Source organism: Rhipicephalus microplus, chromosome 1 (assembly GCF_043290135.1).
Source record: "Rhipicephalus microplus isolate Deutch F79 chromosome 1, USDA_Rmic, whole genome shotgun sequence".
Classification (NCBI taxonomy): Eukaryota; Metazoa; Arthropoda; class Arachnida; order Ixodida; family Ixodidae; genus Rhipicephalus; species Rhipicephalus microplus.
Genome location: NC_134700.1, coordinates 212,495,769 through 212,512,577, shown reverse-complemented (window position 1 = coordinate 212,512,577; position 16,809 = coordinate 212,495,769). Strand labels below are relative to the sequence as shown.

General features: G+C 42.1%; 1 protein-coding gene across 2 annotated transcripts in view; it reads left to right on the top strand.

Annotated features, from left to right (window-relative positions):
- LOC142806147 (ATP-dependent RNA helicase DHX33-like) overlaps positions 1-16,809 on the top strand; it is a 52,210-nt gene that overhangs the window by 19,947 nt on the left and 15,454 nt on the right. The window contains exons 13-24 of one of the 2 annotated variants that reach the window (XM_075891242.1): positions 3,492-3,590; positions 4,217-4,291; positions 7,271-7,361; positions 9,638-9,703; positions 10,712-10,800; positions 12,456-12,522; positions 12,904-13,008; positions 13,340-13,473; positions 14,040-14,106; positions 14,520-14,629; positions 14,980-15,079; positions 16,497-16,630. In XM_075891242.1, coding sequence (XP_075747357.1) covers positions 3,492-3,590; positions 4,217-4,291; positions 7,271-7,361; positions 9,638-9,703; positions 10,712-10,800; positions 12,456-12,522; positions 12,904-13,008; positions 13,340-13,473; positions 14,040-14,106; positions 14,520-14,629; positions 14,980-15,070 — 994 coding nt within the window. In that variant the 3' untranslated portion in view covers positions 15,071-15,079; positions 16,497-16,630. Of the gene's footprint in view, positions 1-3,491; positions 3,591-4,216; positions 4,292-7,270; positions 7,362-9,637; positions 9,704-10,711; positions 10,801-12,455; positions 12,523-12,903; positions 13,009-13,339; positions 13,474-14,039; positions 14,107-14,519; positions 14,630-14,979; positions 15,080-16,496; positions 16,631-16,809 lie in introns of those variants that run through there. The other variant, XM_075891244.1, reaches the window with a different exon arrangement.

Here is a 16,809-nt window from a genome sequence, read left to right as displayed (position 1 = left end):
CACAGTTTTGAAACGGCTCTTCTGTCAATGGTGAATAAGTCGCTGAGCACAAGTGAACGCCGAACATTGGTCAATGTACTTTCAAAGCACGTCTCTGCATTCGACTTTGCGCAGAAAGACAAAGCGCCCCTAATCCCTGCTTCTCGGACATGTCACACTATCAACACAGGTTCGGCCAATCCGATTAGACAAAAGCCATACCGTGTTTCGCTATCTGAGCGGCGGATTATTAATGAGCAGGTGAACGAAATGATTGAAAACGGTATCATTCAAGAGTCGGTAAGTCCATGGGCAGCTCCAGTAATTCTCGGTAAAAAGAAAGACGGATCCTGGAGATTTTGCGTCGATTATCGCCGATTGAATGCTGTAACAAAAAAAGACGTGTACCCACTTCCACGTATTGATGATGCCTAGACTGTCTGCATTCGGCCTCTTACTTTTCCTCTGTAGACTTAAGATCGGGCTACTGGCAAATTCTTATGCATCCTGAAGATAAAGAAAAGACAGCCTTTGTAACCCCTGACGGCCTTTTTGAATTCAACGTGATGCCATTTGGACTGTGCAACGCGCCAGGGACATTCGAGCGATTTATGGACACTGTTCTTCGTGGCTTGAAGTGGAGCATTTGCATGTCCTATCTCGACGACGTCGTGATCTTTGGCCGCACCTTCAGCGAACACAATTCACGTCTGGATACTGTACTGACTTGCATAAGAAACGCTGGCCTTGTTCTTAACTCAAATAAATGCCACTTCGGAGACCGACAAACCCTTGTTCTCGGACACCTAGTCGATCAGGAGGGCATCCGTCCAGATCCCCAGAAGACAGCAGCCGTTGAAACGTTCAATGTGCCGCGCTCTGTGAAGGAGCTCCGCAGTTTTTGGGGCTTTGCTCCTATTTTCGCCGCTTTATACCTAAATTTGACGATGTCGCGTATCCGCTGACATGTTTGCTACGGAAGAATACTCCCTTCAAGTGGACTCCGGAGTGCAACTCCTCTTTTCGACAACTGAAGTTCCTCCTGACGTCGCGGCCTGTTCTTCAACACTTCAACCCATCAGCTCCAACCGAACTGCACACGGCATAGGAATTGGTGCCGTCCTAGTTCAACGCTATGGTAACCGCGAGCACGTGATTGCATACACAAGTCGCTCCTTGAGTAGGCCCGAGCAGAATTACACTGTCACAGAACAAGAATGCCTCGCGGTAGTATTTGCGATTCAGCGATTTCGGTCTTACCTATATGGACGCCCTTTTACAGTCGTCACCGACCACCACTCATTGTGTTGACTTGTCAACCTTCAGGATCCTTGCGGCCGTCTAGCGCGCTGGGCACTTCGGCTCCAAGAGTATAACTTCATAGTCTCGTACAAAAGTGGTCGACGACACGCCGACTCAGATTGCCTTTCGCGCATGCCACTGAGCACTACAGAGTGTGACGCCGATGGCCTCGATCACCTCGTAGCTTCTGTGTCACCAAAGTTTCCCGACCTCAGTACTTTCAAAGACGAACAGCGAAAGGACACCAGGCTGTCATCGCTTTGCACAGCTCCTATGGCGTGCCATTTCTGTGTACGCAACGGACTCCTATATAAGAACTTTTCCAGCACTGGCGCACGTTTCCTCCTGGTAGTGCCAGAAAGCCTTCGGACAGCGATTTTAGGTGCTATGCACGACGATTCTACGTCCGGACATTTAAATTCTGCGCGGACGCTTTACCGTGCTAAGGAATGCTTTTATTGGCCAGGAATGCGACAGTCAGTCGAGGCGTATGTGGCCAGCTGCACACAGTGTCAACGCCACAAACGCCCATCTACTGCTCCGGCTGGTCTTCTACAGCCCTTGCCACCTCCGAGCACACCTTTCCAACAGGTGGGCATTGACCTCGTGGGCCCTTTTCCAAAGTCTGCTAAGGGCAATCGCTGGATAATTGTGTGTGTCGATTACCTCACGCGCTACTGAGAGACGGCGGCCATACCAACCACAACTGCCAGCGACGTCTCTGTGTTCCTGCTGCAGCACGTTATCCTCCGACATGGCGCACCTCACCTGATCATCAGTGATCGTAGGTGACAATTTACGGCAGATATAGTAAAAGAGCTGCTTCGATTGAGTGAGTCCCGCCTTCGTCACTCGTCGCCATACCGTCCGCAAACAAATGGGCTCACGGAGCGCACCAACCGAACAATTGTAAACATGCTCTCTATGTATGTGGCATCCGACCACAAGAACTAGGACGACGTGCTACCATTTATAACGTACGCGTTCAACACCACTAAGCACGAGACAACAGGCTATAGCCACTTTTTCTTGATGTACGCACGACCGCCACGGCACACACTCGACACAGTTTTGCCATTCTCCGCACACGAGAACCTCTCAGTCACCGAAATCCTCTGCCTTGCAGAAGAGGCGCGTCGTATTGCTCGTCTACGCACTTTGGCATCACAGGAAAAATCGAAGGTACGCTATGACGTCCGCCACCGGCCTGTAACTTACCATCCAGGCGACTTAGTGTGGCTGTGGACTTCGGTATGAAAACGCGGGTTATGCCAAAAGTTCTTGGCCACATACGACGGACCGTTTGTCGTTCTCGACAATCAAATCACGGAAGTCACATACACAATAGCTCGCCTCACGAGAAGTGGTAGAAGAGCCTCTAAAACCCAAGCAGTCCATGTCACTCGACTGAAGTTGTACACACCAAGGTGAATCAGTTACCTCGCCCGGCGGGCTTCGTCTGCGAGGGGAGGAATGTTACGCATGCCTGGGAAGAAAACCAAGATGGGTGAACATGCTGGCTGCCCCAAGCTGGAGGAAGAAAGAAGACGACGACACTGCGATCATCAACCTGTTGGCTGCTTCGGCGCTTCTCTTTGCGACCAAAATAAATGGCCCCCCTTCAGCCGTATACGTCCTGGTCCTCCTTGTGCGTAACAATATGATAAAACACTTCTATGGAAACCTTTACTTTTATGTCTATCACTTTTCACATCTATCACATATTTTTTATGCACTTTCTAATTAGTTTTCTGCATTCTACACTTTGTTTGAAAAATTATGAACTATCAATAGTAAAAATAATGATAGTTTAGTGATGTAAAGAGGCGTGGGGCAAAAGGCGTGAGGCTTTCACTTTGTTGCAGAACTAAAAGTATGCAACTTGCAAGAAAACTAATTATACACTTGAAATCGGCATAAAATGTTTTATAAACAGCTGAAGTTTTATTGCTCTAGCTTGAATATTAAAAAAAAAAATGTTTTCAAGTAGCATGTCCCCTTAAATCAAAAGAACACATGCACACAGTAAAAGAAGGCAAGATTAGCACTTGTATTCATGCTCTTCTTCCATGCAGTTATTGGTATTTATCAGTTGGTATGTTTATACCCATATGCAATGTTATTAACGTTTGATAATAAAACTGAAGACATTTGCTTTGGCTTGTAAAGGTTGTTTTGCTGTGATTCATTGTTCTGTGTTCTTTCTCAAGGACATACCAACCAGGGACAGGTCTTGAACTGCTCAAAGTGAGGAAGATCTCAAAGGCGCAGGCCTGGCAGAGGGCTGGAAGAGCAGGTCGCGAGTGCAGGTAGGGGGCCATGCATCTTGAACTTTTATAAAAGAGGTTTACAATGGATATGGACTTAGGAAAAAAGACAGGCAGAGACAGAAGAGCACCAACCTAACGGAGAAGCATACATACTTTCATGCCTCAGCCGAGTCCTGTGTTATGCAACCATTCCACAGTCATTAAGCCTTCTAAATTAACCATTACAAGCCTTGTTTTTCTACACCATTTTTGGATATTCTATAATGACGTTTGAACATTAAACCTTTTGTGCATGCTTAGTTCTTGACTTAAGGTTTACAAACTAACTTGCTTGAACCTCCTGCCAGTCTCTTCTGAGAATATGATCTACGTGTGTGCATTCCTTCAAATATGTAACATACCTGTTTTTCCTTTTTAATATAGTTTCTGTGCCATTGGAAAGAAAGCTTGGGTACAACATGAGCATTTGTATGGCAGCATACTGCTATAGTAGTATGAGCAAATAAAAATTGGCACTGTGATGGTTAAAGCACTGATGGTCCCACCTAATTGATGGCACGAACCTTTGATCTTGAATCATTTCAAATTTGAATAGCGAAAGAAAAGAAAAAAAATCACACCTTCATATGTGTACGTTTGCTCAGAACGTTTCTCTCTGTTTTCAGTGGCATTTGTTACAGGCTGTACACCAAGGTGCAATATGAAGCAATGAGGGAGCACAGCATTCCTGAAATACAGAGGTATGATCTTTGGCAACATTGAAGTTTAAGCTGGTCGGTTCTGCGTAATTCAGTGTAAACAAGCGCAGTACTTGTCCTGATTTACTTTGGCTGTGTCTCAAATTGACACTTGTGGCACTGCCATCTGTGTATTGCTGGGGCCTGTGCACATTGTTTACATTCACTTTATGTAAAACTCTCAACTTTGCTCGCAAAAAAAGGCCCCACAGGTGCCACACCTGAATCCTTCTTCACACTCCCTGCTTTTAACTCTTTGAGTGTCAGTGCTTCTCAACAAGTGCAACCCCGCTGTATTTTTTTATTTATTGCAAATTTAGAATCACTAAAATGACCTGTTCAACAAACTCACTGTAATTTTTTTTGAGTGACCATAAACTGGCTTAGAAATGTTTTGCAGAGGCATAAGTGCATTGTCTATGCACCAATAGTGCAAGTAAAATTAAAAGAAAAAAAATGGCTTTGGAGAAGAGGAATGCAGGCCACTAAGATAAATATAATTTGCAGCTATAGAAAAATATTCATGCCAGAGTGCTGTACACACCTTTGCACCATTAAACTTTATTATGCTGTGCATTACATTTAGTCACTTGTCTATTGGATTTCTAGTCTGAACTTGTTAGCAATTTTCTATCAGATGAGCTGACGTCTCAATAAAATCCAATTCTTTTTTGCTGCTTGGCCAAAAGTTCAATATCGTAGCAATCACTGCTTGACCTTCATTCAGCAAACTAATTGGGACGTGCGTCCATAGTGTAATTACAGTGCATGTGAGTACATTCAAGAAAGCTCTATAATGACTTTCATTAGGAATTGAATGAATGAAAAACTGCCTGCTATTCTCTATGAGAGTGAATACTTAGATTACAGCGTTTAAGCCTCCAAGGTGTTCACTGCACTAATGTTCATGGTGGATAGGTTGCTGTGGCTCAAAAGTAGAATAATTCGTGTAGAAAAAGAGGTTCCTGGATTGAAAACTGCACTGGAAACTCACCTGATTCAACTGGTCCAAAATCTTAATCAAAACGCATTTATAAATGTGCACTCTTCTTTAGAATTCATTCAGGGCAAAGCAGGTGCATTTCCTGGGTTTCATCACTGTTGTGTAAAACAAAAAACGAGCCCTCAAAAGTGTCTTGCTTTATATGCACCCCGTTTAGTACTTCGTGTGCGGCCTTTGTTATGCAGCTGCAGATTTTCATGTTGGAAATCGGTAGGAGTTTGTTCTTTTGTACTACACTCAAACCTCCATATAACGAACCCAGATATAACGAATTATCAGTTACAATGATTTAAGTGAGGAATAGCTTTGTCATACAGTGTTAAGAATATATGTTTGTGACGAATTTCCAGATATCATGAAGTATTTTTGTGGCAGATGTGGCTTTGTTATCATGAGGTTTGAGTGTATCTGTATTTTGAAGGCACTGCCTACTAATGAAAGGAAAAAACAGCACTTGAAGGAGCACTGACATCAAATTTACTCATGCCAAGATTTTTGCGTCAGCGAGTAGCTATAGATGCCGTATCAGCGATTCACGACCTAAAACACAACTGAGGGATGAATAACTATCACTTTTATTGATTTATATCCCTGGTATCTAGCACTATTCAGAACAGCCGGCAATCCCGCCATTTCTAGCACTGGGAGCACCAGCAGTCGCGCTACCTCGCGGTCAGCTCCAGATCACGCCACAGCTGACCACTTCTCCACAGAAAAGAGTGGCGTCACGCTCAGCTGCTTTGCAGACATTTTGTCTGCTAGGCGGACCTATTCAGTCATGCCTTGTCACCTGCATTGCTGTCGTCGCCGTACAAAGTGTCGACTCGGTTTCAATACGATAGTCTGGAGCTTGGAATCCCCGTGATTCGCACCTTCGTGAATTATTTTTGCATTGATCAACCTTTTGCAGAACAGTGATTCAGAAATGGATGCCGTTCCAAGCAGCACTGCAGAAGTGCCCGGGAATGCACGCTTCTGCCATGTTCGCTCATGTGTCTCAGTTAGCTATATTGGTGTGTTTTGGCGTGCTAAGCATTCACGTATACGCAGAGGGGTCAAAGCAATATAGCTATCGCGAATGAGCATCAACGAAGAAATAGAATACGTTTCCTGCTTGCCAGGTTCTTGTTTCTGCCTCCAGATGGCCCCACCTATCCAGCCTCTCGCGGTTAACACGGTATTACCACTTTTACGTAGACGTAAAGTCTATAGATGAACTAAAATTCAACGATACCTGCGTGTTAGTACTTGTTAGCGATGATATCCGACTATACGCTGTTCCACTTTTGATAGCTTGTGGTCGTGTTACGGTAATGTGTAACACATACGTGATATGAAAAGACACCCTCATGGCGCTCTTTTCGTGCTTCGAACTAGACGACTGCAACTCACAGCGATTCCCTGACTTGCTGATTGACAAGCACACGTTTGATCATGCTCTTTTCTTTCGCCATTCTTTTAAAGGTGGTTTTTATCTTGATAATTTCACAAAATCATTCAAACCGGTACGCCGAAGATCAGACACGATGAGCGAGTGCGTTTCTGCACCAGTCGGTGCCACGATAAGAACACTCGGATCGTACATGTCATCACTACTGGGACATCGTCACTCAGGATGGTATTTGTGAAATGTATCACACCGAACCTTGTAGCACTAGTGTCGATGTCACAGGGCAGTCTATTTTAAGTTTTTTTTTCCTTAGCTTTTCTGCGCTATTTGACATAGAATTAAAATAACTTCCACGCGACGGATGCCATTCAAATTTGGCCAAGAAGACCTATGCATACCAAGTGATCGAATGATGGACACATCTCGATCTTCAAATTTGATGTCAGTGCTCCTTTAAACGATAAAGAGACGGTAGGAACGACAGACAATGCTTTGTTCCTTCTCTGTCGGCCTCATTGAAGCGCTGTTTTTTTCTTTTGTTACGCAACACCAACTGGCCCAACTTCGTTCACTGCTCTTACTCTTTCAGGTGCAGTCTCTCAGGCGTCGTCCTCCAGATGCTTGCCTTAGGTATTGAGGACATATTTGCATTCGATTTCATGGACAAGCCGTCAGAAAAGGTTGGCGAATTCCGTACTTGCTTGCTGTGACAAAAGTTCAGTTCATCCTTCCAGTTGTTCTTGAGATCGCCTATTGCTTTTGAAGAGGCAGAAGTATGCTGCTGCAGGTGTTTATCATGCATAAATAAACTAAGTAAAGCAACTGAAACGCTCTCTTTTTGTGTCTGTGCATTGTATACAGCTTCCATCACTCCTGTTTTGAGCTGTGCTTTAATGTCCGCTTTGGCTTTCACTCCTTCATCATTCATACCATGCTATCCCCGGCAAGTCTTCAAAAGTTGCAGAGGTGATAAGTGAAGGTCTGCCGTATTTACTCGCATAGTAGGCACACACCAAATTTGGTTGCGAGAAATAAAATTTTTCCATTGCCGCGCATAACAGGCATACCCCAAGTTTGGCCCTGATCACTAGTTTAGTACTATATTTGCACGGTTGCAGTTCGACGCTATCTTACTTAACTGGAGCGGGGGAAAATAAAAGAAAAATACCACGGCGGCTCTGCGCAGGTTCACCGATTGAGAAAAAAGGGCGGTTGCTTGGGCTTCGAGGTAACCTTTGCACCGGCGCCATTGTGGCTCTGGTGCGCGTGCTCCGCATAGAACGCGAAATCGCGTCCTCATCAAGTGCATCTTGAGTTTCCTGTTGGGAAAACTTCGTTATCACGTTTGCCACCTTTTCCACAAATTAAAAAGCTATTCGACTTTGCGACGCAAGCTTGTTTGTTTGCTGCCACTACGCGGACTTGCACAAGCTAGGCGTACTTTTGTCGTCATTGATTTCCCGACCGCGAACTTGAACACTGTATTACGTGTGCTACTTTTGGATCGGTGCTTGAGTGCGATCATTTCGACACCCAATCGCCATGTTGTCTTGTACAAACTTCCCGGTACAACACGCCAAACCGTATAGGCCAAATCAGCGTTGGTTGCTTTTTGGTGGCAGTCGTTAGCGATCAGTTGCGGTTTGGTACGAAATCAACGTAACTCTTTGCAGTGGCTATACTTGAAGGAAAGGGAGCATGAGTGGCGCTTGTAACATTTGAATGGCGGTTCACGATTTCATTGCAATGTCATTAGATATGGGGTGCGAACCTGTGATAGTGCAGATAAACTAGGGGGCCTGAAATGTAGGTAATCGATTATTTCTGCAATGGTGCTTTATTTTCGTTTTTTTTATGTTCATCTTGTTGGCGATGTGGGTCTTACAATGTTAATTCTGAGATATTTTAATGCTTGTAAGCACACTGCATCGTATGCCTCGATTCTCACACAAGTGAGACTGCATGCTCAACACGTTTTTCTCTAGTGTAGCCTATAAAGAAGGTTCTTTTGGTTGTAGTATGGATATTCGTGACTTCGACGACTTATGTTATCAGCAGTCATGCTGTAGTTGGAAATAAAGTTTTAGGAAATTTTACCCCGCGTAATAGGCACTCCCTGAGTTTGGTATCGGATTTTCCGGAAAAAAAGTGTGCCTATTAATGAGAGTAAATACGATACTTTGCGGCTTTGTATCACATATCGCTCCTTGCAGCAACATAGAATACAATAGAAGTAATAGTGGCATGCCACTCAAGCAGGGTTCATTCAGAGGCATACTTTGTCATTTGCATACGAGTTGGCATGCGAGGCTTTAGTTTTCTATATACTCTCAATTAATAAAGCATTGGATAGAAGAGTTGGAGCCTAATGAAAGACAAAGTGTGAGTAGGTACACTTTGTTTTAGAACACCTTTAACGGCACACTCGTGTGATACAGGTACTGAGAGGGAGACAACAGACATATGCAAGCGATTCTAGTAGCCTTTAAAACCAGGGGCTCCGGAAGCAAAGGGGGCAGTTAGGTGAGCAACTCTATACCTCCCATTATGAGGAGCGCACTGCTTTTGTTTTGTACTTGGAACATGCTGACAATAGGTTTTCTTTATACTTATTGCATTTGCTTTGTTTCATGCAAGAATTATTAGCTACTGCGTCTTCAGAGCTTTTTTCTGCATATTTGTTCTTGCGCTTATTGCCTCACGAATTCAACGCCACAAAAATTTTAAGAATCCGTCTAGTGCGAGCAGAGTTACAAAGGTTTGTCGCGGAGAATTATGCGAGTGCAAGAATTATGCTAGTGCGAGAATTATGCGAGTAATTACGGTACTTATCAAATGCACATATTCAGCCGCATTACTTGTAGTATACTTGAGATTTGTATGCATAGTGAGCCGAGTATAGAAACCATCCCTGTGCAACATTTTCACGCCTTGTTTTCTTTCTCTCGTATCATAGCACCTGACAGAAGCACTAGACAAACTAGAGCAGCTTGGTGCTGTTGAGAAGAAAGAAGAAGTTAAGGTAAGCCTCTGTTGCTTGTCAGGTAGAGGCTGACAGTATGCTGACAGCATGCTGCATCTTGGAAGAAATGCATTATATTTCGATCCCCGTTTACACCTTGTGACAGTGTTCACTGTTGCACAAAGGTTGTATGACGTCAACTTTTAGTTTCCGTCACATCAAACGGAGCACTACTATCCCCAAAAAGGCATTAGGCTTATGAAAGCGCACAATCACTAGTTGGAACACCTCCCCCCCCCCCCCCCCCCCCTGTCAGCTGTTGGTTCATTGTCACCATTTCCAACCTCGTTTTCAAATGATAGCACCCTCAAGTTTCCACATTGCAAATGTTTCTGAGTAGGTGCATGTTGGAAGATGAGCGCAGAGTAAAGCTTTTGCGATTGTGTGAGCATGTGCACCTTATATAACTGCACTCAAACCTCAATATAATGAACTTGGTTATAACGAATTATCAGTTATTACGAAGCAAATGAGGAATAGTCTTGTCATTGATACAGTTATATAGATATACATTTATAACAAATTTTTGAATGTAACAAAGTAATTTTTGTGGCAGATGTGACTTTGTTATGATGAGGTTTAGATGTACAGTCTGGAATGGCCTTATCTGTGAATGTAAAGCCTATGCTTTTCCATCTGGAAGATTGCACATTGAGTATCTTTCAAGAGATGATTTGGACTGCAACCAAAACTTTTGAAGAAACCTGAAAACCGACTTGGTTTCTTCCTCAGGGGTGACTGCGGAGACTACCTAGCAGCGCCCTGAAGAAGGAACTAAGTAAGTTAGTTTCAAAATGTCGGGTTTCTTCAAAACTTTTGGTTGGAGTCTAAATCAACTTCCAGTTTTATACCTAACCAGACAGACTTATGTCGAATGTTTACATTTGAATATCTTTTAAATTTGTTACAGTTAGACCACAGGTAGGTGAACTTGCATGGTGTTGGAAAAAAATGTTTTCATATTTGTTTCACGCTTGCTGATAGTAAAAATTAATAACTTGGTTACAGCTCACAGCCCTGGGTCAAAAGATGGCTGCCTTCCCTCTAGAGCCTCGGTTTGCCAAGATCATCTTGTGCTCAAAGGAGCTCGGATGCACGTAAGCCTGCTGTAAACTATCTGTACCTTTAAGCCTCATGCGAATCAGTTTCAAAGTTCATCCCAAGTTGCTAGAACAAAAAGAGTGCTCACTTTGCCAGCCATAACATTTTTCAAGTTGTAGTTATCTACATATTTCAATAAGGGGCATTTAATTCTGTTATGATGGGAATGCCACAATGTCTGAGCAGCTTGGCTGTTGAAAAAAATTTCGCCTGTGCTACTCTCAAAAGTTCTCCGTTATATTGACCAACACTTTTTATTGTTTGTTATGCATTTACGAAAGCTATCTTATCAGTACATTGCCTCAGGAAGCTTGAATAATGGCATGTGTAGTAGATACTACTAGATCGGGCTTGTACCAATAGGCATGGAAAGGTTATGCATGCGGTGGTGATGAATTTCAGCAGTGACACTTGTACATGTGCTGTGCTTTAAATATTCAATTCCTTACTCTTCCTAATTATTTATGTTCTTTGTAGCTTTCATCATACTGATGTGTAGTGGTGACACCCCATAGTGCAGCAGCACTTGTTCTTGGGCTAGTTGGTGCTTTCTCATAATCATGATCCAGCGCGAAAAGACAAAACGGACACAAAGAACCACACACTGCAGGCACTTATTCCTCCTAGTGCATCAAGTAATATCTTGATATCCTGTCGCCTTTTTCAGTCTTATGCTTGGTTCGATTCCTGCTCACGGCTAGTTATTTTTTCATCCACTTTTCTTTCTTCTTATTTACATTCCATTGGTTCTAATAACTTCCCCTGTACAATCCTTGGCATTACTGTCTGTTATATCTCATATATATATATATATATATATATCATATATATATATATATATATATATATATATATATAGTTGAACTTCTTTTTTATAAGAGGCATGCAAGGAGGAGCATTTCTTGTCTCTTATTTATACGAGGTATTCAACAGTGTGTGTGCATGTGTGTGTGTGGGAGATATGCATCAAATCTAAACTGTCACACAGCATTCACTCTTGTACAAAGTGCCCTATCCTGTCTTCTCTCGTTTTTTCTTTTACTCATTCATGCCACAAATATTTTGGTCAGTTTTATGTTCGTTGTCTTGTTATAAAGTGCAATACCACGATGTATTCCCTTATCATTGCCACCGCATGTCATCTGCAATGCCCGAGACCTCCATTTTATTTTAGATATTTTACCACTGGTGTTGACAAAATTTCTACTTCTGTATTTTTCACATCAGTTATTTATCAAATGAATAAAATAATATTTCCCAGTAATATCATTGTCAATTGCAAGGTCTCCTGATATTTATTGCAGTTTCTACAGTTAATAAAAGTTCCATGGTGATCCAAGCAAAGCTTTGACCTACAGACCACATTTCAACAAAGGGACTCATCTTTGGTTCTTTACAAAAACAGCACCCTTTGTTAAAATATTGGGTTTCGCTTGAACGTTCCATTGCCTCTTTTGTATTGTTTGAATGTCTGTGTTTGTGAACGTTTGTTTGAATTTCCGGAGTCGTCCACTACGGCGTCTTTCATAATCATGTGGTGGTTTTGGGACGTTAAACCCCATATATCAAACAATCAGTCAATTGGTATTGTGCACATTACAGAACATTGACCAAGTCTCAACTTGTTCTTACTTGTCTTTTTACTTTCTAGGGACGAAATTCTGACCATAATATCGATGCTGTCTGGCGATTCAGTGCTGTTTTTCAATGAAAAAAGTGTAAGTATCATAAATGACGAACATGTTGAGCGCAAATTGCATAAATATAAGTGGAAGGCATTTCTCTCTCTCCTCTTATGTTACAATTAGCACTTAACATGCCTATTATTTGAAAGCATGCTTGTAATGCTGCTATTCATTTTAGCATGTCAGTCTTATGCACTGTTACACCTTCAGTATACTTATTCTCTGATGCTTAGTCAAACTTTCTGCTGACTTTCTGCTTCTACTTTCAGAAGTCAAACTTTCTGCTTCTACTTTCAATAGTATCCGTTTTTGATGTTCGTATTTTCAGCCAGGGCCTGCTTTATACAACATTGGGATGGGACAGTGTTCGAATCAAAAGCTGTAGTATTTAATTGCTCTTTGATTTTCTCACAGAGGGAACGTGCTGCTGAAGTTTGGAAGAAATTTCAGTCAAATGAAGGGGACCATGTGATGCTACTGAATGTCTATAAAGCCTACAAGAGTGTCAAAGGAAACAAGGTGAAGGAGAATTCAATTCAGTGCAATGTCTGTGACTACTGCATGAATAGTCTATCAAACTTTAATACTATTATGGTAAATTTGAATAGTACGTATTTTACGTTTCCCTACCTACACATTTACCATCAGCCTTTCATATGTGAGAAAGATGTGGTAGAGCTTTTACAACTTTTAAGTTCTCACGCTACAGCTACAAAACCTACTTCGGCTTTTTCGACGAAATGTAATGTTCATGTAATCACGTAATTCTTTGGACACTCGAAGTTCTGAGTGTGTTACCTGTTGTGATCTTGATCTGTAATTGAGAAACCTTGATGATGCTTCTGTGCAGGATTGGTGTAAGGAAAACTTCGTCAACAAGAGGAACATGACAAAGGTCATCGACATAAGGTCGCAGCTGGCCGACCTGTGCGTGAAAGCAGGCGTGCCATTGAGATCATGTGGCCAGGATAGCACAGCATTTCGGTACAGTGCTATTATTTTTATTTTGTTTTCTTTACTGTTCTATATACGACTTCTTGCCAAAGTCGAGCATGATTTGCTATCAACAAGTTGACGAAGGCATGAGTACATGCTGCACTCTTGAACGTGCAATCAATGAGTTGGGTAACAAGATGTTACAATAGAGAGTTGAGCACATGTTATACAGTCAGGTTAACTTACACACAGTAACAGAGTGCAGCGCTTCCAGAAAAAGAGCTTTCTGTTAGCAAAAGCACATTCGCGTGTCTGTCTGCTTAACGAGTCGCACAGTGCTTGTAATGCTCACACCTTTTATGTTGTCAATTGGAAAAAAATGAACTTTCAGTTGGTCTGCATTTGAGCTTGTTTACATTAGATATTTTTTTTAGTATTTATTAATGAATGTTTGCGTGTAGTGCTTCGCATTCCGTTTAGCTCGAAATGTGTGCATACAGAAAGGCATGATAAGAAAGCAAACAAAGCTTAGTGCAGATGAAAGTCGGCGTAAGGATTCTAAGTTTCGACGCCTCTGAGTACTTTGCACTAATGTCGACACTGTTCCCTCACAGAAAATGCCTCGCTTCTGGTCTGTTCACTAATGTTGCGGAGCTTCAAAAAAATGGAGATTATGTAACGGTAAGTGCAGTACCCTCTTACACAATCTTTATCAGATGCTCAAAGTATATAATGTGGCAGAGAGAATACTTTCTTGAACATGCCAGCTGCAGTAGGTCCACTCGACTTGCCATATCCAGGACAAGATTTCTTGAATATATATTGTTTGCTAAATTTTGTGTACTGCAAAAAGGTGGACTGAGCTTAACCGTGAACAAGGCAGTTACTTAAATTGCTAAGCATAATAGCAGTAATAATAATTATAATAATAATAGCTGCAATTGCCTTGTGCCTGCATGTGGCACCTTGTAACGGAAATATAGCCCCTGTCTGAGGCACTTCCTGTTTCAGACAGCCTTTATGCCACGTTGAATTTTATCTTGAGACAGTCAAATAAAATGCTACTTTTCATAATTTGTCTCTCATTTCACCAGCTGGACGCACGCAAAAAAGTCCACATTCACCCGTCTTCTTGCCTGTTCGCATCCTCACCGGCATGCGTGGTGTTTACGGAGATGGTCGAGACAACCAAGTGCTATATGAGGTAAACAGCTTAAACTCAAGACAGTTTCGTGTGCACCTAGACATGCACAAAGAAAAGGGTAGAGGCACTAGCCTTTGTAGATGTGGCATAACGAAAGTGACAGAAATTGGCATGTGGATGATGTGCAGTTGAAAGTCAAGCTGCTTTGTAGACATAATGGTGCCAGGTTTTTGTTCTTATAAACCTTTAGCGTGTATTTTCATTCAACCGAGAGCATTTTCCCCTGAGGAACCCTTAGAAGCTTTTTTCGCAGCACCGTGCTGCTAACGAATTAAATTAATAGTGTGTGTGCATGTGCGTGCATATTAACTTCATCGGCATGGAAACGAAACTTTTTGGGCTTATTACAGGAATTTGACAGTGGTGGACCCCGACTGGCTGCCTGAAGTTGCTCCTCAGTATTTCAAGAAGAAGCGCCTTGGTGCCAAAGCACTATCCTGACCAAAAGAGGTAATCATTTCATTTATCCTCATTCCAAATTTTTTTCTTTTTTTTTTTACAGTTGCAGTGATGGAAGTGCTGCTCCAATTGCTCCAAACTGCTCCAAAAGAGAAATGCTGCTCCATGCTGCTCCAAAGTGCAATATTTGCTAGTAACTGCTCCAAACCTGCTCCCGAACGGTGTTTGCAAACTAAAAAGAATGAAGTTAAACCATGGGACCATCCCGTGAGCTTAAGTGAAACCAAAACCAAGCTGTATACACACTATCATCGTAGTATGCAACTCAGTGGCGTAAATCCTGAAAAATTGCAAGGGGCGACACATACCAGGCCATGGTGGCAAATTCGTATTTTTATGAGTTTTATTTTTATTTATATCAGAATTAAATAATGCTTTTAATAAAATTGTAAAAAACAAGCACAGGGTCTGAGCTCAAGCGATTGAATTGTTATATTCAGTCTCTCTTTTTCTTTACCTTTTTGCGATTTCTTTAGTTCACACAGCTCAAGGGCATTTAATACAGGTATGCAGTAATAGATAAGGAGCCTTTTAAAATGTTGATTGTGCTATGCTTAACTGTTAGCTCAATTATATCACGTGCTCAAGCTTAATTTCAGGGGGATTGCAGGAGTCGTTAGGAACATGCATGTGCTCTGAAAACGCCAATAACAACCTTAAACTATAGCATTTTTTTCTGCTCGAAAGACGCTTAAGCCTGGTCCCAAGCACCATTTTTCCTGCTCCAAAGTCTGCTCCAAAAAGCAAAATGTCGCTTCCACCACTGCAGTTGTGAAATATTTATAAATCTAAAATGCAGTAGAGTTTCGGTAAGTGGAAATCGGTAAAGTGGGCTTGCTGCTTAAACAAAACAACCGTATCTAGTTTGGCTTGTTTTGTATGTGGCTGCTGCACCCCTGCACATCATTCTCCTGCTAAATAGATAATTACCCAGTTCCTTTCAATTTACACTTTACAAGAACCTGCTTCACTGGGAAGTGTGTCTCTTTGTGTTCATTCTGGGGTTATAGTCCTGCACTTAAAGCTCAGAGCTTCTTGGACGTTGGTGAACTACACACCTTCAATCATATGACTGTAAAGTTGAGGAAACTGTTTATGTTCAGTTTATGTTCAAGTTCTGCTTTTCAGATGCAATATGCTTTGTACTGCAAATGGTCGCATATAACTGGGTTGTCCAGGTTAATTACAGTGGCATGTGCATCAAAGATCAGAAACTAGAATCGACCTTTTCTTCATACAGTCTAAGAGTTATTTTTTTAATTTCCTGCTGCTACAAGTGTACAATGAATCAATAACAAAGGATTGCACCTATTTTGTCATACTTGTATTTACTCGGGACATAATTTCAGCATGCACACGCAATGCATCCGCACTGCTAATAAAGCCGTCTTCTACAATTTTCCCACAGACGCTGCGCAATCTCCAACTCATCGCACTGCCGAAGGTACATTGCTGACTCAAGGAATTGCAGATGTATTGAATGTATTCCATGATCATCATCACAGCAATCACCTTTTTGTTAATAAATGGTCTACACCTGTTTATACTTGTTATAATCCGTGTTCTGCAGATCACACAAAATGTATCTCATTCGTGGCAATGAACAACAGGCACGAAAAATAATTTGGAGAACAGCTGTGGGAAAATTCAGATGGTTACTCACAGTGCCTTGACCTCAATTAGCTCATGAAACACGGCTGACCACATTCTCCCATTGTCAC